The sequence below is a fragment of the Syngnathoides biaculeatus genome, chromosome 23, assembly GCF_019802595.1.
Source record: "Syngnathoides biaculeatus isolate LvHL_M chromosome 23, ASM1980259v1, whole genome shotgun sequence".
Taxonomy (NCBI): Eukaryota; Metazoa; Chordata; class Actinopteri; order Syngnathiformes; family Syngnathidae; genus Syngnathoides; species Syngnathoides biaculeatus.
The window spans coordinates 3,103,405-3,126,500 of NC_084662.1; the positions used below are offsets into that span (position 1 = coordinate 3,103,405).

A 23,096-nucleotide genomic window follows, 5' to 3' on the forward strand; every position below is an offset into this window, starting at 1 on the left:
ACTCCACAGCCACCTCTCTTCCATACCTCCACTGGTATGTCACCAGGACCAACTGTCTTTCCATTTTTGATCCTGTTCAGTGGCTTTCTAACTCCCCCCTTCCTAATCATTGCCACTTCCTGGTCATTCACGTTTGCCTCCTCTCCTCTTCCTTCTCTCTCTTTTCTTCATTCATCATCTTCTCAAAGTACTCTTTCCATCTACTTAGCACATTACTGGCATCAGTCAACATATTTCCATCGCTATCCTTAATCACCCTTACTTGCTGCACATCCTTCCCATCTCTATCCCTCTGTCTGGCCAACCTGTTGAGATCCTTTTCTCCTTCTTTCGTATCCAATCTGGTGTACACGTCGTCATATGCCTCTTGTTTAGCCTTCGCCACCTCAACCTTTGCCCTACGTAGCATTTCACTGTAACGTAGCCAGATGGAAGCCAATTCCAGCTTGTTGTTACCCAAAAGGCAACTTAAGAATGCTCAAACCTGAAGTAACAACATTCTCTGGTCTAGTTAAACCAAAACAGTACTTTTTGGCCTGAATTGCATTGCTTCATATGTGGAGAAGAGGCAATGATTATCACCTGGCAAACACCACCCCTACTGTGAAGCATGGTGGTGGAAGTATTGTGCTATGGAGCCACGATTTTGCTGCAAGAATGGACCTTTATGACCTGTCACTCAAACAATAATAGCCAGTCAGATAGCTGTATTGTCTTTACCCCTGGCTTGACATGCTCCTGTCACCATGTTGTCCCACAAACAATGCTTGTTGTCAGTAGCGTGCGCTTGGAAGTTAATGTTACGAAGAAAATGGTCCTCAGATGCGCTTGGGGAACGTGCATTCTGATGAAAGATATCCTGCAAGGTTACAAGGGGCCCGGTTGATTCATTTTCCAAAGCCTAAAACACAGTTGACGAAGTGTCTATGATGGATTAAGGCTTGCAGAAGACCGCACATACAACTAATTGTAAACAATATCAACAAACACAGTATGTATGAAGGTAAGTGAGGAAGAAGTATCTTCTCTGAGTTTGATTGAGTTATTATCAGTGCTCATTGCAGGAGAACAACTTTCAGTTTTATCCAAATTAGTCATTAGTGTATCACTGACCTGCTGAATGAAGTGTGTAATGTTTTATGCCGAAGAGTTGGGTTAGTGATATGTAAATGTGAGATGTCATGCAAAACAAACATCTATTTGTATCACATCAGACTTTTAAGACAGAGCACTGGGTTCAATTACGAGGCAAGTCAAACTTTTTCATCAACATTTCGCTGTAACTCTGACATTGCGTCCTGCTCCGTCCAAAATCTTAATTCCGTGTACATATCCTTGCATGAAATAGTTAAGACCTCTCTGAAGAACTCTCTTGGACAAGTCTGACGCATTTGGTAAAAAACATACCGCAATATAATCTGGAATACACGAATACTGTTCTGTTCAGTCACCATTTTGGAAGCTTGTAGGACATGGCAACTGTAGCTAAGGGGAGCAGAGCTTAAGATCACTATTCGGAAAGGTCCATTGGACGACTAGTCCACATAGAACAGGAGTCTCAAACTGGTGGCCTGCGGGCCATTTGCAGTCCGAGAGTTTTAAATGAATTGCACTTTTACAGTGATGTGTGCAGGGGAGTATACAGCTCTCGGGGGCGTGACATCGACCAGGCTTGATGCAAGCAGAGAAACATTTTTCTATGAGCAAAAATTATAGCACCGTTGTCTTGGAGCATTTTATTAATAGTTTTGCTCACAACTTCTTGACACCAGCGTCCTTGTTCATCTTATTTTGTTTAAAAAAAAACGGGCATTTGAGAAGATTGGATTTTCTTTTAAATTTCTAATTGAAATTGGCTGTGTGTACATCTGCGGCCCGGCCACAGACGGACGCTGGCTTTAGTGGCCCCAAGTTAAGTTGAGTTTGAGACCCCGGACATAGAGGTTAAGATGACACCTGACAAACATCGGCAAAATCTTCAAAAGAACTTGCTCCAGAGTGCTCTGGAACTACGATTAGTACGTCAATTCAGAGGCAAGATAACAAATGAGTGGGTTCAGGAGCAGCTTGTTAATGTCCTTGAGTGGCCCAGCCAAATCTCTGGAAAAAAATAAAAATGGCTGACCACCAATGCTGATGATCCAACCTGACTGGCCTTGAGATGAACTGCAGAGAAGAATGCCCCAATCTGGTGTGTCATGCTTGTAGAGACATACCCAAGAAGACTTGAGGCTGTGATTGCCGCCAAAGGTGCTTAGACAAAATAATAAGCCAAGGTTGTGAATACTTATGAACCTATCATGTCTCAATGTTTGCATTTTCAATACATTTGCACAACTGTCTGAAATATTTACTTTGTCTTTATGGGACAACTTTTTTTTTTTTTTTTTTACAATACTCGGATCAACTTTTAAGTCTCACAGCAAAATTTGGAAAAAGGGGTTTGAAGTCTTTCTGGTGATATTGAAATACCAGTATTTGCTCTATATTATATTACTTCATAGTCTTTCACTGTTGGACCCTCACAACCATATCATAGCATTTTTTCATCTGTAGCTGTACTATGTAGAACTAGATATTAATACCCCTCTATTTATGCATATTTTGGCTCCGATGAGGCTCTGTGGGATGTTCAACTAAGTGATAGCACCCTACGGGTTATCAAGTGGGCTTCCTTCCATCGTCAAGTGTTTCACTGATAGGCCCACAACACTAACGAGAGGGTTCACCAGTGAATCCCAGCTTCCCACGTTCACCCCCTAGGTGCCATCAATTCTCCTGAAGGCCCAATTATGGTCTTTCCTCTTTATCCACAGCCAGTGGCTGGCCTTTTCCACCACCTTGGAGAGATTTCTGACTGCCTGCCGATGGGCCGTCCCTCGGGCTCCCATCTCTGAGTAGCCTGGATGTTGAGGAGGCTATAAAGCAGTGTATTTTTTTTCTTTCGTGAATTCACTTGGATGTGTCCGTAGGCACACCCCCTAGGTTTCTTTCACTGGGTGTGGGACTACTGACTTATTGCAACAAACAATCCATATATACTTGAAGAACATATGCATCACCCCACTATCGACCTCTATAATTCAGTCAGTCCCACCAAATTCCAGTTTTATAGCCGAGGTCACGATCCTTGTCTTGCATATGCTTCTTCTCCTATCCTTGTCCTGTTTTTCCTTCACAGCGTGTAGCACTAAAGTATGTAACATCCATATTTAATTCTTTGTTGTGGATATGGAATGTTTTTTTGCTCTCATTCTGTTTATGGTTTGGTGCTTTGTCCATCTTTTTTTTTAATCTCTCTCAGTCCTCTTGAAATTCAGTTCTGTTCGACTGACTCAGATCCTCAATAAAACTTCAATTAAAATAAAAATCAATCACAGAGTAAGATAAAAAAACTTCACTGTGAGACATTATAACTATTCTGGCAAAGGGGATGCAGATCCTCCATTCTGCTTGATTTCACAGCCAAACAGGACACAAAAAATGGGAAGAATTAAATGGGCACGAAAGCGAGGGCCTTTACAATCCTCTGTTCTGCTGTTCAACACATACTGAATAGATAACACTCCTAGACTACTCTGTATTATGTATTTTTAATGTTGAATGAGTCACTTCTACATCTCCTCTTCATATGGTCTTCGTTGTCTTCTTGGTGCTCCTGTGCATGGCGTGGAAGAGAAAATGTCTCTGGGAAGCTCTGCCCCTGTCCCAGAACCTGTCTGACAGTCATGTTGACTCTGGAGCTGTGGATGTACCTGGCACACACAGTCCAGTCCTCCTCCGACACCTGCTCCATAACAGTGCTGCCCTGCCAGCCGGAGTGCCAGCCACATTGATCGGTCTCGAGTGCTTCTACTTTCTGGTGTGTTGGAACAATGCGAGGCATGGCATGATAAAAGAGACGACTCTGCCCCGACATGATCATTAAATCTCCGCTGTGCATGTACATGGCAGTGGGACTCTCCTGTCTGTGGATGCCACCCAGGAGGAAGATTGCTGACTGGCCAAAACTGGAAAAAAAAAAGTGTGATTACGGTAGGGCTGCACAATATATTAAGCATGGTCATCACTATGTACGTGTGCGCAATAGTTGTATCACAAGGGTTAGGGTTAGGGTAGGGCTTGTATGAGTATTATTATTATATTACGAGAATGCTGCAATCGACGACACGTGGGGGGAAAGGGAAAGAGCCACATCATCATTCAGGGGACAAACTAAAGGCTTACACCACAATGTGTTTTGCTTAAATACAAAAATATTAAGACTTGTGATAAAACTGGTGTAAATTGATTGAAAACAAATAAATGGTGTTAGGAATGTGCCAATGACTGCTGTATAACCCAGCATGAAAACAAATTATTTTAACTTCATGTTTGACTGGACCATTTCTCAATATTAAAGTGCATTTAAATATAGGCAGAATTCATAAGAATGATATACTTTGGTGCTCCACTGAGCAGTTTTTTTTACAGAGGGAAAAAGCGTGCTGGTTTTATGTGTATTCTAACTTGTAGTTTTTACTACCAAAATGACAATAACAATGTCATTTTTTTCCCAATATTGTGCAGCTGTAGTCTATCCATCAATTTTTCTGAGTCGGTTATCCAAGCAAGGTTTGCGGGAGTGCTGGAGCCTATTCTAGCTATGATCAGGCAGGAGGCAGGGTAGACCCTCAACTGGTTACCAACCAATCACACGGCACATAGAAGCGAACAACAGTCGCACTCACAATAACACCTAAGGGCAATTTGAGAGCCTCCAATTACATGTGGGAGGAAACCAGGCGGCACGGTGAAGCAACTGGTTCGAGGATTGGCATCACAGTTCTGAAGAACCAGGTTTAATCCCGAACCAGCGTGTGTGCAGTTTGCACGCTCTTCAGGTGCCTGCGTGGGTTTTCTCCGACCACTCTGGTTTCCACCCACTGCCCAAAAACATGTTTTAATTGGAGACTCTATATTCCCTCTAGGTGTGATTGTGAGTGCGACTGTTGTTTGTCTCCGTGTGCCCTGCGACTGGCTGGCAACCAGTTCTAGGTGTACTCTGCCTCCTGCCCAATGACAGCTGGGATAGGCACCAGCATTCCCGCGACCCTTGTGAGGATAAGCGGCTCAAAAAATGGATGAATGAATAGATAAAGGAAACCAGAGTGCCCATAGAGAAGCCACGCAGACACGAGGATAACATGCAAACTCCAGACAGGTGGGACTGGGATTTGAACCCCAGTTCCCATAAACGTGAAGCTAATGCTCTCCCCAGCTGCTCCATCGTGCCACCTGTGCAGTCCTAGTTTATTGTGAATTAGTTTCTTATTGTAATAGAACACAGTGTATCACAAGCTAATGGTACAGTATTTTCACTTTAACGCTAGTAAAATACCTGAAAGACAGCAACGGATGGCTATGATCTAACTCCGCATCATCCACGTGAATTCCTAAAGAGGAATCTGACTTGTAGTAGTTGAGGATTCCAGCCTCTGCAATGAAGCCTGGGAAGCCGCATGCAGTTGCAATTTGGTAAGACAGGAGGTGGAGCTCGGTTGGGAATGGAGTGTAATGATTTGCAGAGTAAGTCTATGAAAAAGCAGGAACAATTCTTTTAATCTTAAATATCAATTCAGCATTATTGTCACTGTTATACATACAAGTAAAACATTCTCTTGAGGGATTATTATGAGTAAAGAAATGTTTTTGGAAAAAGTACATTATGGACTGAAGTAACAAGTAATTTACTTTAACAAATTTGGTTACCTTGCTGTTCCAGTTGTAATGATACCCCAAAGTGACCCAGCGCAGCCTATCCAGAAGAGTTCTGGGCACTCTCTTTCCAACAGAAGAACTACTTGAGGAAAATTAAAACAGAGCGCATTTTATAAACGCGAAGAATTAGAAGAATTAGAGAAAGGAATGTATTGGCATTGCGGTCCAAAGTTAGGAAATGCAATATTTGAACTTTGTAAAACTATTGTAATCCAATACATTTACAACTTTTCCAAAAAATTGAATCATTCCCGTAATGCGCCATTATATCTTCCAATACATTAATTTTAACATTTTAATTATTGTCATTATCTTTCCGCTAGGTGGCCAAAGTAATAATATGATTTTTCCACTTCATTATAACAAGGGGTCTGGTACTCACCGGTATTTAAGTTTGGAAATGTATCTGCTGCACGCACCATACAGATCCAGATCTATACATTAATCTATATAACTGGGCAGTTAGTTTTTAGTGTTAAATGGACTTAATATCTAGCACATGTAAATATAAAACAACAACAACAAAAAACCATACACTAAACGCAGTTCACACAGTAGATGTTCCAAGAATACTTCTCTGAGCTCCTCTTTTATATAGACACACCCCACTACATTACATTTGATTCTTTTAGTGTCTTAATGTGTATGCCTGAATCAAACCAAGTTTAATCATTCTCAACCAGTTATTTTTTTGGAAGTAAATTGAACTTAACGGGAATTAGTTCAGGATTAGGTTGAATTTGTGGTTTAGTCGAATTTATTATTTCTTTCTGTGGCTCTTGAACAATTTCTGGATCTGGACATGTCCCTAAACTCTGTTAACGTGAAACATTTTAAGACGCAGAAAAAGTAGCTCTGAATATGTTCAACTGGATTGAGTAGAAAATGTTAGAGCAGGCCATTGCAAAGAACCCCAGGATTGCAATTTGAAAATGGGGTTAATGTTGCCATATACACAGCCAAAATAACAGCAAAAACATCGGCAACTTCTCAGAAGGTGTTTCCTCAAATTATAATTCAACTGAAATCTCCGTGTTTGGGCAGTGACAAAACTACATGTAAAATCTGTTTTTTTTCCTAGTCTATATTATAAACACAAGTCGTGTGGGGCTGTCATGAATGATTGGTCCCTAAAGCCCAAAAGAAGACTGAGTGCAGATGTCGTTTGATTGGTGAACTTGAGTCAAACGTCACTGTGGTTACCACGCTGGATTGTAGCAAGGGTGCTCGATGAGAAAATTTAAACCAAAGTCTAAAAATATATTGGGCGTGGAATTATTGATAAATGAAAATAGTAAGTATTCAGACCCCCTTAAAATTTTCACTCATTGATATACTGCAACCGTTTTCCCAAATCATATATTTTTCGTCATTAATATACACACAGCACCACACCCCATCCTGACAGAAAAAAGACAGAATTGTTGAAATCTTTGCAGATTAAAAAAAAAAAAACTTAAATATCACACAATTGTAAGTATTCAGACCCTTTGCTCAGTATTTAGTAGGAGCACCCTTTTGAGTTTTTGGGGAATGATGCAACAAGTTTTTCAGACCTGGAATTTGGTTCCTCTGCCATTCCTCCTTGCAGATCCTCTCCAATTCTGTCAGATTGGATGGTGAACATTGGTGGACAGCTATTTTCAGGTCTCTCCAAAGATGGTCATTTGGGTTTAAGTCAGGGTTCTGACTGGAGCATTCAAGAAGAGTCACATAGTTATTCTGAAGCCTCTCCAGTATCTTAGTGTGCAGAGGGTCATTGTCTTGTTGGAATGTGAACTTTCGCCCCAGTCATAGATCCTTAGCAATCTGGAGATTTTTTTCGGGCAGAGTATCCCTGTAATTAGCCACAGTTATCTTTCCTTTGATTGCAACCAACTAAAAAAAAAACCCACAGCACGATGCAACCACCACAACACTTTGCTGTTGGGATTGTATTGGATAGGTGATGAGCAGTGCCTGATTTCTTTCACACATCGAGCTTAGAATTTAGGTCAAAAAGTTTTATCTTCATCTCATCACACCAGATAATCTTATTTCTTACCGTCTTGGGAGTCCTTCAGATGTTTTCTAGTAAACTTCAAACAGGTGTTCATTTCTTGCATTGAGGAGTGGCTTCTGTTGGGCCACTCTGCTATAAACCCCCGAGGGGTGGAGGGCTGCAGTGATGGTTGACTTTCTTGAACATTCTCATCTCCCGACTGCATCTGTTGAGCTCAGGGTTCTTTCTTTACCTTTCACCAAGGCTCTCTTCCCCACATTGCTAAGTTTGGCCAGACGGCCACCTCTAGGAAGGATTCTGGTTGTCCCAAACGTCTTCCATTTAAGGATTATGGAGGCCACAGGACTCCAATGAAGATATCACACCAGCTCAAGGATGATCAGAAGAAATGGACAATACCCGGACTATATGAGTGTCACAGCTAAGGGTCTGAACACTTAAGTCTGTGATATTTCAATTTTTCTTTTTAATAAATCTGCAACAATTTCAACAATTCAATTTTTTTCTGTAAATATGTGGTGCTCTTTGTATATTAATGTGGAAAAAAAGAACAATGATTTTAGTAAATGGCTTCAATATAATGAAAAAATGCAAAATTTAAGTTGGCTTAAGATGTATTGAAGTGAGAAAGTGGAACATTTTGCACCATTGCTAATTTCCATTTAATATAACTTGAAAAAAAAACCTAATTTCTGTGTTATTTATTTTTAGTAATATGCTTTTGTTTGTTCTTGACGCATGAATAAAACTGAACATCGGTGCTAGACTGAGAGGTTGTTCTCTGTTTTGTGGCTGTCAACAAAGCATAGATTTTGATAAGCAGAGTTAGTCATCAACACTGTCAGTGTCATCTCACCTGAGGTTGGGAACACTCTTGGCCCAGATGTCCTGGGTGTCAGTGTGAGACATGTGCATGTCCAGGTTGCAGACATTTGGTTTCTGAGGGTAAGTCTTCAAACACTGCCGAACCCAGAAGAGCTGAGAGCCACGAAGGAACGGGTTACTAATGAATAGGAACCCTGGAGAAAACACAACAGAAAAATAGGCAAAGAGAGGAAGCTCCTTTAAGGAGAGCGTATACCAGTGTTTTGAGTTGATCATTTAGGATTTTCATGATCTTAAGGTTGGAGTCAGCTGCTTGATCATTTCACCTGGGTATCCCTGCAAGTTGAAGGCTTTCCACTCTTTGACAGGACGTAATCCAACCTTGGCAGCATCGCCATCACTTACTGCAGCTGGATCTAGTTTCACTGGAACTATCTACAAAACATGCACACGGAATTCAGCCAAACTTTCTGATCTGTTACAACTGAAGCTCTGGTCCTCTATGTGGCATACAACACAAAATATACAGTAGTGACTTGAAATTCTTCTTAAGGGATTATAAGCGAGGCACGGTGCATCAGCTGTAAAGCATTGGCCTCACAGTTCTGAGGTCCAGGGTTCGATCCCGGCCCGCCTGTGTGGAGTTTGCATGTTCTTCCCGTGCCTGCATGGATTTTCTCCGGGCACTCCGGTTTCCTCTCACATCCCAAAAAACATACATTAATTGGACACTCTAAATTGCCCCGAGGTGTGATTATGAGTGCGGCTGTTTGTCTCAATGTGCCCTGCGATTGGCTGGCAACCAGTTCAGGGTGTACCCTGCCTCCTGCCGCCCGTTGACAGCGGGGATAGGCTTCAGCACTCCTGCTACCGTCGTGATGACAAGCAGCTAAGAAAATGGATGGATATCATGATATTTTTTAATAACACTCAAATTACAATGTTGAACTATGGTCCCATGAATTTTGAGACGTGCTGATGCGTGTGAATTTACATTCAATAACCCATGTTTACTTCATTTCTTGTGAGTTGGATTTCTATTGTGAATCAAGTAATCAGAGTTCAATCTACAGGAGATACATTGCTGTGTAGAATAAGTTTTACTATTGTAGGATAATGTTTTATAAGACAAATTTAGACTGTTAATCACTTTTTTTAAATCAGAAAGACTCAAGGTACAGTATAAATATGCCTCGTGTAAAAAGAAAAAACACAAAAAAAACAATTTGACTTGTTGAATAGATATTTGGTTCACCTTGTCATTTGTCACACACTTGGAAAAATCAATGACATCGCTGAAATCCGGCGAAGGGTTTCTTCGTTTGTACAATTTAAATATTTTTCTGAACGCATCCTCTCCGGTCTCCATCACGGACACCGCCATCTTGTCCATGTTATGCTTCCTCTACGTTGCAATCTGGAACAAGACTGCCATCACCTGGCAGGGAGATGCTATGACACAGGTCTCACACACACACACACACACACACACACACACACACACACACACACACACACACACACTCAGTCCAAGTAATAAATGAGATGTGGGAATTCACTGATTTTGTGTATTTAATTAAATAAATGATAACTATGTGGGCGGCACGGTGGGTGCAGCTGGAAAGCCTTGGCCTCACCGTTCTGAGTTCGATCCTGGATGGAGTTTGCATGTTCTCCCCGTGCCTGATGGGTTTTCTTCGAGTATTCCGGTTTCCTCTCACATCCCCAAAACATGCAACATTAATTGTACACTTTAAATTGCCCCGAGGTGTGATGTGAGTGCGTTTGTTTGTCTCGATGTGCCCTGTGATTGGCTGGCAACCAATTCAGTGTGTACCCCACCTCCTGCCCGTTGACAGTTGGGATAGGACCAGCACTCACTGCGACCCTCGTGAAGATAAGCGGCTAAGAAAATGTAGATTTTTAATCACACCTGCTCAGCGCCTCTCATTTTGGGCAACTCTAGAGTTGAAGAGAATCCGAATCCTCTCAAGAGGACTGGTACCAGAGCCCAATTCATGTGTGAAGGCAAGTTCGACTATATCCACATGGGACTTCTCGAAATCACACACCAGCTCAGAATCCTTCCCTTATAAAGAAGCAAAATCTCACGTTCTTAGAGCCAGCTTCTGTAGCTGGGGTTCGGATTGCCCAGCTCACACTGTACCAGAGGCCTATGGCCCTTCTCACAGGTGGTGACCATATGTAGGGGAGATCCACGTTACATTTTTGGAGTAGAACCGGTTGGGCCCCATGAGCACAGGCACTCTGCCTCCTGCCTGTTGACAGCTGGGATAGGCTCCAGCACTCCCCGTGACCCTTGTGAGGATAAGCTGCTAAAGAGAATGGATGGATGGATGGATGGATAATAACTGTTAACTTTGTGTATGTATATAAGTAAATACTTTATTTACTTTATTTGACTACCATATACTTGTATTTATTATTTATTTCCAGGGAAAAAAAAAAAAAATATATATATATATATATATATATATATATTTTTTTTTTTAATAAATAAGTTAATTTTCTGTATTTAATAAATCGATCAACAAACTGGCCAAATTGGGGGAACAAATGACACAGCAGGGAGGAGGGGTTTTCAAATACAAAAATACGTTTCTGGTAAAAGATAGCAGACAAAAGTGAGGGGGAGAGCCTGAGGATGGAATATCGGTGATACTTTAGCTAGGATAGGCTCCAAGACTCCTGCAACCATTGTGAGGATAAGCAGCTTGGAAAATGGACTTTGACGTTATCCGGGTCCCGGTGGTCAGGGGTGAGGGTTGATTTTCAAGAATAGCAAGTACATCCATCTATTTTCTGAGCCACTTATCCTCACAAGGGTCTCGAGAGTGCTGGAGCCAATCCCAGCAATCATTGGGCCCTGCAATGGGCTACACCCTCAACGGGTTTCCAGCCAATTGCAGGGCACATAGAAACAAACAACAATTCACACCGATGGGCAATTTAGTCTTCAATTAATACATGTTTTTAGGATGTGAGAGGAAACCGGAGTGGCCAAAGAACATGCAAACTCCACACAGCTAGGCTGGAATTTGAACCCTGGTCCTCAGAACTGTGAGGCCAACACTCTACAGCTACTTCACTGTACTAGCTGATAAAGTATCGTTTCAAATAATTAATTGTATTTACCCATGTATTATTATTACACTTCTTATATTATAATCACTTTTTGCCTTTTAGCAAATGAAGTCAACATAAATCCATGAGATAATCCACACGTGGAAGAACATTCAATTTTGGAGTTACGTGCTCTTTTATTTCTATTCTATTATGTATTTCAATAATGAGACTGAACACATATTTTGTGATCTTAAATAAAACGGAAAAAAGTAACAGCCGAAGACTTAAAAAACGGAAGTCCGCAAATTGCGTCCGAGGTCAAAGTGTTATTTCAGCAGAAAACATGGCGGCTCCGTCTAGGAATTTGTTTGAGCTGTTTGTATCGAAAGTGCCATGGACAGTTGCTGGCAGTGAGTTTTATTTTTATTGTAAATACCTGATTTCTTTTACGTATTAGTTGCTACGATAGTCTGTAAAGGAAGTATTCAATGTATTCATCGCCTTGTGTCTTTCAGGCAGTCACCTCTGTTAGCAAGCAAAAGCTACATCACTCTTTTATATAATTAACTGTAAACGCTTTTGAATCACGAACTTTGTCAGGCAGCTAAACGATACATTTATTACAGTGCTCTTTCCCCCACCCGCCTGTCACACTACCATTTTAACCTTCAAAATGCGCCTATATATGTCGTCATTACAATTGTCACCTTCCTCAAACCTAAACCATACAAGTATTGCGCTTACTACCCCCCTCCTCACACACGCACACAAACATACTTTAAACGAGTCAGTCTTCTTTTCAAGCTACTCCAACCTGTGTGGGGGAAAAAGGTCAAATACAAGTTATTTATGATTTTTTTTCTTTTTTTTAACTTTTAAAATTCAATGGATAGTGTAGGGATTTGTGAGATTGGACCCTATGCGTCTTCACGAGTCAAGGAAGATATGACCAAAGATTAGAAAAAGTTAACAGCAAATGAATTTATTACAAAAGAATGTGCAGTACAGACGTTCAGGTCTTATCTAGGTATCTGCCAGACATGAGACGTGTCTTCTAGCAGGATAGCCAAAGATGAAGACAAAAGCTGCCCAGTAACACAAGGTTTTTATATGTGTGAGTCCATGGTAAAAGAAGTTATTTATCCGATTGGTCGAAGGGTGGTGGTGACGTCATTAGAAACCTATCCATATGGTTCCATTACTTAACAGTTTTTCCTAGAATTGAGAAAATGTATTCCGGGCGGTTTGACTTATTTTTCAGAGGAGATGAGGGAGTACTTTGGACAGTTTGGACAAGTCAGAAAGTGTCTCCTTCCATTTGTAAGTAGCCCTATGGACAAATCATCTTTTGAACACCCCCTTACAAGGTTACACGAATAACTATTATCTGATTTATGAGTGCATCATGCAATGTTCGAACAGGATAAAGAAACTGGCTTCCACAGGGGATTTTGTTGGGTGGGATTCACCACAGAAGAGGGACTGAACAACGCACTGCAGAAAGAGCTCCACTTATTGGAGGGCGCAAAGGTAAACAACACAGTCAAGGTATTTAAAATGATCAAATTTTGGTGATTTTGACAGACCTGAAAGAGGAGCAGTTTAATCTGATTTGATTTCGGACAGTGAGACAAAAAAGTGAAATATTTTTGCAGTGTATGTAAACGTCCAGCTTCAACTGTGTGTATCTTCTAAAAATATTAAATAATGACAGCCCTAAAATGTACTTTTTAAGGAATCATTCCATAGTTATGGTAACCTGGTAATAGGTAACAGGTACTTTTCCTTTTTGCTTTAGGTGACTAATTTACATCTGAGTTCTAAAGTGACTGCATGTTTAATATCCACAGGACTAATTTTACTTAAAACTGAAAACCAAAAAATAAGGACTTTTATTTTTGTAATAAACTACGTATTTTGCAGCTTCAGGTTCAGAAGAACAGGCGGCCATTTTCTGGACAGAAATCAAATAATGAAAATGATGGAAGCTCCATTTGACTCCCATGATCACCTGGAAAAGTTCATGTGTTCATTTCATGTGTGTACTATTCCTTTTGTCTATTTGACTATCTCCTGAATTCAATAATGACAACTGTCACTTGCAATCATTCATGTCATGCCAGAAAAAAAATTCCCCCACATACAATAAAAACAAACTCAAGTCCATTTGGTGGGTGTTGTGGTTGTTTTATAATCAAAGCAAGCACACTAAAGATTATTACAGTTACTTAGTCAGTCAGTAGGAGTTAACTACTTGAAAGCAGACCAAAATGCACCACAGGAATCTTACATAGGCTACAAAAATGATTCAGACCCCCATTAAATTTGTCACTGTTGTATTGTAGCCCCAATATACACAAAGCATGTCATATTGAGAGAAAAAAATTGAACTTTTGCAGATTCAAGAAAAACATCACACAGACCTAAGTATTCAGACCCTTTGTGGTGACTCATACTTTAACTTTGGTGCTGTTTATTTATTTTGATCATCTTTAAGATGGTTCTAAAAGCTTCCTTGGAGGACAGCTGTTTGGACTTCATTCATGCCTGAACAGACATGCAAATACCAAATGCATGAAAAACGTTTTGGAAAAAAAGTCTAATCATTGTAGGTGGGAGCTGTGTGTGTGTGGTTGGGGTTTGAGTTTCCTCCTGGATATTTTTTTGCTCCTATCGGAACACAGAGTGCACAGCACTTTGCCGGGAATGTCCACTTTTTGTATGTGTTCGGTTAGACATGTTGATACCGTTTTCGGTTCTATCTACACGGTTACACTTTTTTCAAGCCATGCCCGTCTGAAACAGTTTTTGATTCCAGCATCCTTGTCAATTGCCCTCGCTCGATCGTCATCCTTTTTTTCTAACACTTTTGCCATCTTAAAACTTTGAACACACTGTCGCTCAGTACGCGCCATTACTTGGCTAACTAACAAGTTACACTGCGATTTCTGAGAACCGAGAACACATGTACATGGTAATGATTAAACTCGATTAACCACTAACACGATTGGATCATTATACTGTATAACTCTGTTGTCCAATCGAGTAATCTGCCGCAAACAAGTTTTGTTCATGTCGCAAAATGCAAATATTTACACTACCGACCAAGTTAGAACGGCATATGATAGTCGTGCTTGTGCTAGCACGAAGCTGAACTTACAGCTCGGAGCCCACCACCGAGAGGCCGGCGCACGATACCCTATCCCCTGAAATTTTCTCAACGGATTTGCGCTTATCTCGAAGATGGTCATTTTGGTCTGAAAAAGTCGGAAATCCGCCGATCGGAGGAAAATTCTCATCCCTGTAAATGGTGTGATACTCCTTCCATTTCCATATGATTGCTTGCACAGTGGTCCTTGAGACGTTTAAAGCTTGGGAAATGTTTTTGTATCCAAATCCGGTTTTAAACTTCTCCACAACAGTATCTCGGACCTGCCTGGTGTGTTTCTTGGTCTTCATGATGCTCTCTGCACTTGAAAAAGAACCCTGAAATTATCACAGAGCAGGTGCATTTATACGGAGACTTGATTACACACAGGTGGATTCTATTTAGCATCATCAGTCAACATTGGATCATTCAGAGATCCTCAATGAACTTCGAGTGAGTTTGCTGCACTGAAAGTAAAGGGGCCGAATAATATTGCACGCCTTTTCAGTTTTTTGTAAAAAAAGTATAAAATGTCCAATAAATTTTGCTCCAGTTCACAATTGGGTCCCACTTGTTCATTCTTGACAAAAACATTTTAATTTTATATCTTTGATGTCGGAAATGTGGCAAAAGGTTGAAAAGTTCAAGGGGGCCGAATAGTTTCACAAGGCATTACATACGATTCACGTAAATGGCGAATTTTGCCAAAAGGTGACTCATTTGCATGTATGGCTTACAGCTCACACTGCGTGTCCACGTAAATGAGACTCATGAGGTCATAGGAACTGCCTGAACAGCTCAGAGAATTGCAGCAAGGCACAGATCTGGCCAAGGTTAAAAAAAAATAATTCTGCAGTCATCTCCATAATCCTTAAATGACAGACATTTAGGACAACCAGAACCTTTCTTTGAGTTGGTTGTGCCACCAAACTGAGCAATCGGGGTAGAAGAACCCAAAGATCAGTGGCTAAGATCTAGGACAGAACCGGGACAAGGGACGGAGAGCAATCATGTGGACAGAAGACGTTCCGTGGCGAGGGACCCTGGGCGGTCTGACAGCTCCTCTGAGGTGGTTCGACAACTAACCACCCAGTGGTGGCCGGAGAGACCCAATACCCTTAGCCAGGTAAGATGAATGGATAAGATCTTACCATCTTAAAAACAACCATGACAATGTAATTTCAATTCTGCTCAATTGAAGTATTTTATACTTGGTGTAATCTTGTCATGAAATCCCAATTTAAGAGAAAATCCATGTCAGTAAAAGTATAAAACCAAAAGAAGGGGGGAAAAAAATCAGTCAACTTTTATTTGGGCTACACTAGTTTTTGTATTAATACACAATATGGCAGACCTTATCTGTAAACAAAACTACATTCAGACAAATTACAATAAAAAAAACATTAAATAGCTAGAAAGAAACACATTCTGTCCCCAAATGAAGACTAAAGGAGCAAAAATATTTACAAATCCAAGTTCATACATTGCTACTTCTGTTGTGACCAAGAGCTTTGCAAACAATGACAATGCAATTTACACATCTGCACGTTATCACAGTATAAAACTGTCATTAATGACATCGTTAATGTGTAAACATGAGAAATAAATCATTACGTTACAAGGGGATGCAGGGGCTGTTCCAAAAGCTAAAAAGGATGCCACAAAAATAAGAAGATGGCAGAAGAAATGGAACCAGAGCTTGACATTCATAAACCTTTCGGAAAATGTGGTGTTCAGATGGACCAATTATCAGACGGGTCAATATCAAACATTTTGACAAATATCGTCACCTTAGATGCATCCATGTATTTTCTGAGCCGCTTACCCTCACAAGGGTCGCAGGAGTGCTGGAGCCTATCCCAGCTGTCACCTGAACTGGTTGCCAGCCAATCGCAGGGCACAGAGACAAACGGCCTCACTCTCAATCACACCTAGGGGCAATTTAGTGTCCGATGACAGCTGGGATAGGCTCCAGCACGCCTGTGATGACGAGAAGCCGCTCAGAAAATTGATGGATGTGTGTGTGTTTATGACTGGAGATTGCTGACAATATTTCAAAAAAGAACCTGCCAAAGTGGCTAGGTAAAGTGGCGGCGCTATCCGTCACTGCTAAAACTCATTAGCATTTGGCAGGTGTGAAAGTCAAACCATGAACTTGACAAAATTGTTCATCATGTGGGTGGTCCCCTCCAACGTTGGGCAAATCACAATAAGGTTCTAAATCATACCAAATCCACTATGGAATCCATTATATAAGGAATTAAAAAGACAACTCTCATGTCAAACACAATGCATCTATACAAAATTCAAGACTGTACAGGAAAACTCTCGCAAATTTCTGAAAAAATACTTGTGGGTCCTGAGAAATATGTTGTTGCATAATAAATCTTATTTTGATCCCATCCTTCACAAAGTACTATATATACAATCATCCATCCATTTTCTTAGCTGCTTATCCTCACAAGGGTCGGAGTGCTGGAGGCTAGCCCTGTGGTTAATGGGCAGTAGGCAGGGTACATCCTAAACTGGTTGCCAGCCAATCGCAGGGCACATGGAGACCGACAACAGTCACTCTCAAAATCACACCTAGGGGTAATTTAGAGTTTCCAAATGTTGCATGTTTTGGGGATCTGGGAGGAAACCGGAGTGCTTGGAGAAAGCCCATGCAGGCACGGGGAGAACATGAAAACTCCACACAGGGAGGGCTGGGATTTAAACCGGGTCCTCAGAACTGTGAGGGAAACGCTTTCTCCCTGTGCCACCGTGCCGCCACATATACAATCACCCCCCCCAAAAAAAAAATCACAATTGGAGCAAAAAAAAAAAAAAAAAATGTTTTTGTCCCTTACGTATAAAAACAAATGTTTATATACACATATACACATCCTATCAAGACTTTCCTTGCAGAGGCATGATTCTTGCATTAAATTTAAAATTTTCTCTCATTCTTCATGATCTCAACAAAAGTCCATTGAAATGTACAGACGCACTAAAACACACAAGACGTTTGAATTCTTGTTTTTAAAATGCCAACACAATCATGACAACAAAAATTGTATGTGTGTGTGTGTGGGCTTTTGTGATTGTAATACTGGGTCAAAATGGGCTTTAGCTCACAAACGTCCGGCACCAGTCTCTTCAGTAGATATACGGAATGATCCGGTAGCGAACCGTTCTGCAGTATTCATCCCAGGCTGAGCCGTACTTCCTCCTGCAATTGCACATGTCCCGAGAGTCCCGGTGCACCAGCAGGATAATGAAGTACATCATGTAGTACCATGGCAGCAGATGATTGAAGCCTAAGTGTGTTGATCATAAAATTGAAATGTTTGGTCATTTTTTAATAATTGGGATGTCAGCATTTTGCATTAAAAAAGGAGTGTGAGATCACTTTGTATTGTGTATTTATTTTATATCCCAGTATGTCCCTTTGACAGCCTTTCACATTGTTACAGAGTGGGAATGAAACTCAATAACATGATATAATTCTTGACATAATTATACAGCTCTACTTATATTTGGAATTCAAGAAACGTTTTGTTTTGTATTATGATCCTATTACTCAATACTTTGACTATTGTTAAGACTTTGACAACCAAGCATTGTGGAAGTAAACACTTTTTTGTGGGATTATTTGTGGACAAAGTAATTTGTAGATACAGTGGTACCTCTACTTACGAATGTCTTCATTCCCGAAAAATTCAGTTATGAAATGCCTCGACAAAAATTCTCTATTAACGAAGGAAATTCAGGATACGAAAGGAAAATATAGGTGCTGGATTCCCCAAATTCCACCGAATGTAAACATCCTGTATCTTGGTTTGTGGGGCACAATGGAGCTGCTCTCGCATTGGCTATCGCCGTAGCATCTTCCTGGCGAGGAGGGACGTCAATCTTTACCCATGATGCTTTTTGTTTCCCTTAGACACTCAAGTGTCACTGAATGCTTTCACATGTTGTCAAAGAGGCAGTACACATTGGAAAAGTACAACTTTTCATGAGCTTTAAGTATGTTTTTTTGCAAGTTTATTCATCTTTCTTCACCATGGGCCGCAAGAAAATTTTGTGGATTTAAGTTGTGTGCATACCTTCGTATGTATGTTTTCTCTCAGCTGTCAAACGTTTTCCTTCTCCTACGTCCCCCACAATGGCTTTTGTTTGTCACGCACACTTCTCTTTGTACAGTCGCCCAACGCCAAAGGTAAATGAACAATTTTTATTATTCTTTACGTTATGTGCTTTGAATTGCAGGGTTAGGGTTTTTGGTGGGTTGGCGCAGGGTGGGCTGGGGTCTTGTAACAAATTAGGCTATTTATATGCAAAAAAGTGGTTCTGCTTACGAAAAATTCACATAAAGAAACAACTTCTGGAACGAATTAATTTTGTAAGTAGGAGTACCACTGCATATTGATTTTAAGTAGTGGTAAGAGTTAAAATTCACCACATATTCAGTACCTGACCGAGACTGACCAGCAGCTGCTAAAATCACAGTTAAAAGTATGACCATACTGGTTATCCTGTTCATGTCAAGCTAGCCCACATTGGAAAAGGACAACTTTTTCATGAGTTTTTTGTAAGTTTATTCATCTTTCTTCACCACGGGCCCCAATAAACTTTAGTGGAATTAAGTTGTATGTGCATACACTCGTTCGTACATATGTTTTCGCAGCTGTCAGACGTTTGCCTCCTCAGTCTGTCACGATGCCTTTTACTTGTCACTCACCCTTCTCGCAGAGTCGCCCAACGCCAAAGATAAATTAACAAATTTTATTGCTCATTACATTGCGTACTTTGAATGCTTATTTTTGGCGGGGTGGGGGGATTCATTTTGTAAGTAAGAGATCCCACTGTATATGATTTTCATTGGATACCAAATTCTGTGAAAAGTGACTTACCGCAGGGTATTGACCAGGCCAAAGCCATAATGAGGTCTCCCAAGTAGTTGGGGTGACGGACGACCCCCCACCAACCAGACACCAGCAAACTCTTTCCTGTTGCTGTGGGAATGGTATTCAGGTCTGGGGAAAAATAAATAAATCAGAGAAACCAAAGTATGACATGCCCATCTCATGTAATAATGTAGAATCCAATTCAACTGTTACAGTACATAGGAGAGCCGTAACATTATGAATCCTACACTCCAAACTATAAGCACAAAAGTAAAAATATTAGCTAATCCCTGACAGTGTCATCTCAGTTTTTGCGGTGGCTTGTAAAGTCCAACCAAAAACAGAAATAGATTTTTTTGATTATTAAAATAAATCTGTAGATCAACCTTCCAGTTAATCGAATTGGGGAATTGCTTATTATTTTTGGGGGGGAAAAAAATTAAAAACATTAAAAATTATGCTTAACGTCTCGGTAGAACTTGAAGGGAATTCTGGTCCACCATCTGGCAACTCTGCAGGGGGAAGCAGTGCACCATCAACCCTGTGTATAGTTAGGATGGGGTACTGGTGACCTCAACACAGGATGTAGTGAGTCGGTGGGGAGAATACTTCAAACACCTCGTCAATTCTGACCGACCCGCTTTCCCATGAGGAAGCAGTTTCAGTTCTCTAAGACGGGCTCACCTACCTCTGGGGTTGAGGTCACCATGGTGGTTAAAAAGCTCCTTGGTGGCATGCCCTGGGGGTGGATGAGATTCAACCGCAGTTCATAAAGGCTCTGGATGTTATAGAGCTATCCCGGTTGACATGCCTCTGCAACACTTTGCCCTTCATCCTAGCAGAGACTCTTCTGTCACAAAACACACCAGACACCTTCCACCAGCTGTTTTAACCTGCTGGAACCTTTCCTTCACTTACTTACCACACTCACCATTCCTCTGGATTGTTGATCCCAAGTATTAGAAGTTGTCCACCCTCGCTATATCTTCTCGATGGAGTCTCACTCTTCCCCCTCCACCCCTCTCATTCACGCACATACTGTATATTCTGTTTTACTTTGGCTAATCCTCATTCCTCTCCTTTCCAGTGCATGCGTCCATCTTTCTAATTGTTCTTCCACCTGCTCTCTGCTTTCACTACAGATCACAATGTCAACTGTGAACATCATGGTCCAAGGGGATTCCAGTCTAACCTCATCTGTCAGCCTATCCATTACCACAGCAAACAGGAAGGGGTTCAGAGCTCATCCCTGATGCAGTCCCACTTTCACCTTAAATTCTTCTGCCACACTTACGGCACACCTCACCACTGTTCTGCCCTCGTACACGTCCTGTACCATTCTGACATTTATCTCCCACACCAGACGTATGCATGCAGTACCACAGTTTCTTTCTTGGTACTCTGTCATGGGCTTTCTCTAGAGCCACCAAGACACAATGTAGCTCCTTCTGACCTTCTCTGTACCTTTCTACTAGCATCCTCTAGGCAAATAATGCATCTCTGGTACTCTTTCTAGGCATGAAACCATACTGTTGCTCGCAGATACTTACTTCTGTCCTGAGTATAGCCTCCACTACTCTTTCCCATAACTTTGTTGTGTGGCTCATCAACTTTATTCCTCTATAGAGCTCGTGCACCTTCGTCACCGAAATCACGTGACTGGCCATATTGCCGGTCAAACAAAGCAACGTTCAATGCTAAATCCGTTGAGACGAAACGAAAATGTGTCTTAAAGCATGACACCCAGAGTTTTGTCCGATACTGTTAAATATTTAGAAGGTGATAATAAACAAAGGTACGTGGAAAAATTAGAGACACTTGACATAGAGGACCCATATTTAATGCCGAAGTCGATGTTTTCGCCAATCAGAAATTGGACTGTTAACCCGCTTCCGCTTGTCTTGGACAACTGGATATACACATGTATCGGATGAATAAGTCGTCAAGATTTACACAGAAGAGTTTGAAAAGTGTACAAAAGTCTGGACGCATACAAATACGCATACGTTGCTGGATCTGTTCTCAATCAGGAATAAATCCCACATAGTGATGGACCCACTCAGATTTTTTTCAATACAAATACCAGTATTTAAATAAATGACGCCTGGTTTTACAGAAACCCGCATTCATTAACTATGATTGGAAAAATGTTCTCATTTGAGTCAATTTGGCATTATAAATACTTATTGCTCATTTGAGATTGCAAAGAATAATTCCTACCTGAAATGATCGCGACACAGGCGTGTGTATTTGGTTGGGCACCATCCATCACATTTAATTGCAGAAATCCATCGATCTTTTTTCGTCTTTTCAGATGGTATTCCATACAAATACCAATATTTAAATAAATGACCCCTGGTTATACACAAACTCGCATTCATAAACTATGATTGAAAAAAAAAAAAGACTGAGATGGCTCCCCTGTAGTATAGCTGCCACACGTAAACCTCTCTGTGACAGACAGTGTATTATCTTTATTTAAATGTGCATTGTTCTCAAATGAGTCAATTTGGCATTATAAATACTTATTGCTCATTTGAGATTGCAAAGACTAATTCCTACCTGAAATGAAGTGGTCGGTACACAGGCATGTGTATTTGGCTGGGCACCAGCCATCGCGTTTAATTGCCGAAATACATTGATATTTTGTGGTCTTTTCAGCTGCTGTGCGATAGAATGATTTCTTTGAATATCTGTCTCGTCTGTTGTGGCAACCAACAGCACAACAGTTTTCAGATATTGTAAATATTTTCAATGTCGAGTAGCTCTGCTTGCCTGTCAATATGGCGCCGTGAAAATGGTAACATCACATGCACGAGCTCGAGTTCCCGCAGCTCTGAAAATCACCTTTGTTCTTAAAAATGGGAACTAGCACAATTTTCCACTAGTCTTCATGCATCTTCTTGCCTGCTAGTATTCTGTTGAATAAGTTGATCAAAAACTCCACAAGATACCTCTCGAAATTGATTCCATACCTCCACAGGTGTGTCATCAAACCAACTGCCTTTCCATTTTATAGTGCCTTTATAACTTTCCCCTTACTAATAGCTACTGGCATTAGTTAACATTTCCATCTCTATCCTTAATCACCCTCACCTACTGCGCATCCTTCTCTATCCCTCTGTCTGGCAAACCTGTATAGATCCTTTTCTCCTTCTTTCATGTCCAACATGGTGTAGATCTCGTCATATGCCTCTTGTTTAGCCTTTGCCACCTCTACCTTTGCCCTAAGTCACATGTCAGTTTTTTCCTTTTGCCTCTCTTTTGTCCTCTCAGTATCCCACTTCTTCTCTGCTAACCGATTTCCTTGTAAGACTTCCTGTTGTTACGTGTGTGTATTTTTATTCTTTGTTCTTTCTTTTCCTTTTATGCTTTTAAAGTTAAG

The 23,096-nt window shown here is 40.9% G+C and overlaps 3 protein-coding genes across 8 annotated transcripts in view; 1 reads left to right on the forward strand and 2 right to left on the reverse strand.

Moving 5' to 3' along the window:
* Nucleotides 1-3,577: 3,577 nt before the first annotated feature.
* alkbh1 (alkB homolog 1, histone H2A dioxygenase) lies at nt 3,578-10,045 on the reverse strand. Of its 2 annotated transcripts, none has more exons than XM_061811501.1 (6): nt 9,843-10,045; nt 8,914-9,022; nt 8,619-8,781; nt 5,752-5,842; nt 5,381-5,574; nt 3,578-4,010 (listed from the first exon to the last, which is right to left on the reverse strand). In XM_061811501.1, the coding sequence occupies exons 1-6, from the start codon at nt 9,978-9,980 to the stop codon at nt 3,584-3,586; spliced, it is 1,122 nt and encodes a 373-aa protein (XP_061667485.1). In that variant the 5' UTR covers nt 9,981-10,045; the 3' UTR covers nt 3,578-3,583. The 2 variants fall into 2 exon arrangements, with proteins under 2 accessions (XP_061667485.1, XP_061667486.1); XM_061811502.1 differs by having other exon boundaries at nt 5,752-5,839; nt 9,843-10,041.
* Nucleotides 10,046-11,937: 1,892 nt separating this feature from the next.
* Nucleotides 11,938-13,840, forward strand: slirp (SRA stem-loop interacting RNA binding protein). The gene is made up of 4 exons (XM_061811914.1): nt 11,938-12,084; nt 12,936-12,994; nt 13,097-13,204; nt 13,598-13,840. The coding sequence occupies exons 1-4, from the start codon at nt 12,018-12,020 to the stop codon at nt 13,670-13,672; spliced, it is 309 nt and encodes a 102-aa protein (XP_061667898.1). The 5' UTR covers nt 11,938-12,017; the 3' UTR covers nt 13,673-13,840.
* Nucleotides 13,841-16,102: 2,262 nt separating this feature from the next.
* The window catches only part of lbr (lamin B receptor), a 59,970-nt gene continuing 52,976 nt past the window's right edge, over nt 16,103-23,096 (reverse strand). For all 5 annotated transcript variants that reach the window (XM_061811910.1, XM_061811912.1, XM_061811911.1 and 2 more), the window contains 2 exons: nt 19,718-19,840; nt 16,103-18,121 (listed from right to left, as the gene is read on the reverse strand). In XM_061811910.1, the coding sequence (XP_061667894.1) occupies nt 17,961-18,121; nt 19,718-19,840 (284 nt within the window). In that variant the 3' untranslated portion in view covers nt 16,103-17,960. The remainder of the gene's footprint in view (nt 18,122-19,717; nt 19,841-23,096) is intronic.

Coding starts and splice junctions, on each gene's coding strand:
- alkbh1 (XM_061811501.1), bottom strand. CDS start 9,980: ATGGACAAGATGGCGGTGTCCGTGATGGAGACCGGAGAGGATGCGTTC. Junction 5,575..5,751: donor ATTACAACTGGAACAGCAAG/GTAACCAAATTT, acceptor GCTTTTTCATAG/ACTTACTCTGCAAATCATTA. Junction 4,011..5,380: donor CATCCGTTGCTGTCTTTCAG/GTATTTTACTAG, acceptor TTTTTTTTCCAG/TTTTGGCCAGTCAGCAATCT.
- slirp (XM_061811914.1), top strand. CDS start 12,018: ATGGCGGCTCCGTCTAGGAATTTGTTTGAGCTGTTTGTATCGAAAGTG. Junction 12,995..13,096: donor GAAAGTGTCTCCTTCCATTT/GTAAGTAGCCCT, acceptor ATGTTCGAACAG/GATAAAGAAACTGGCTTCCA. Junction 13,205..13,597: donor ACTTATTGGAGGGCGCAAAG/GTAAACAACACA, acceptor CGTATTTTGCAG/CTTCAGGTTCAGAAGAACAG.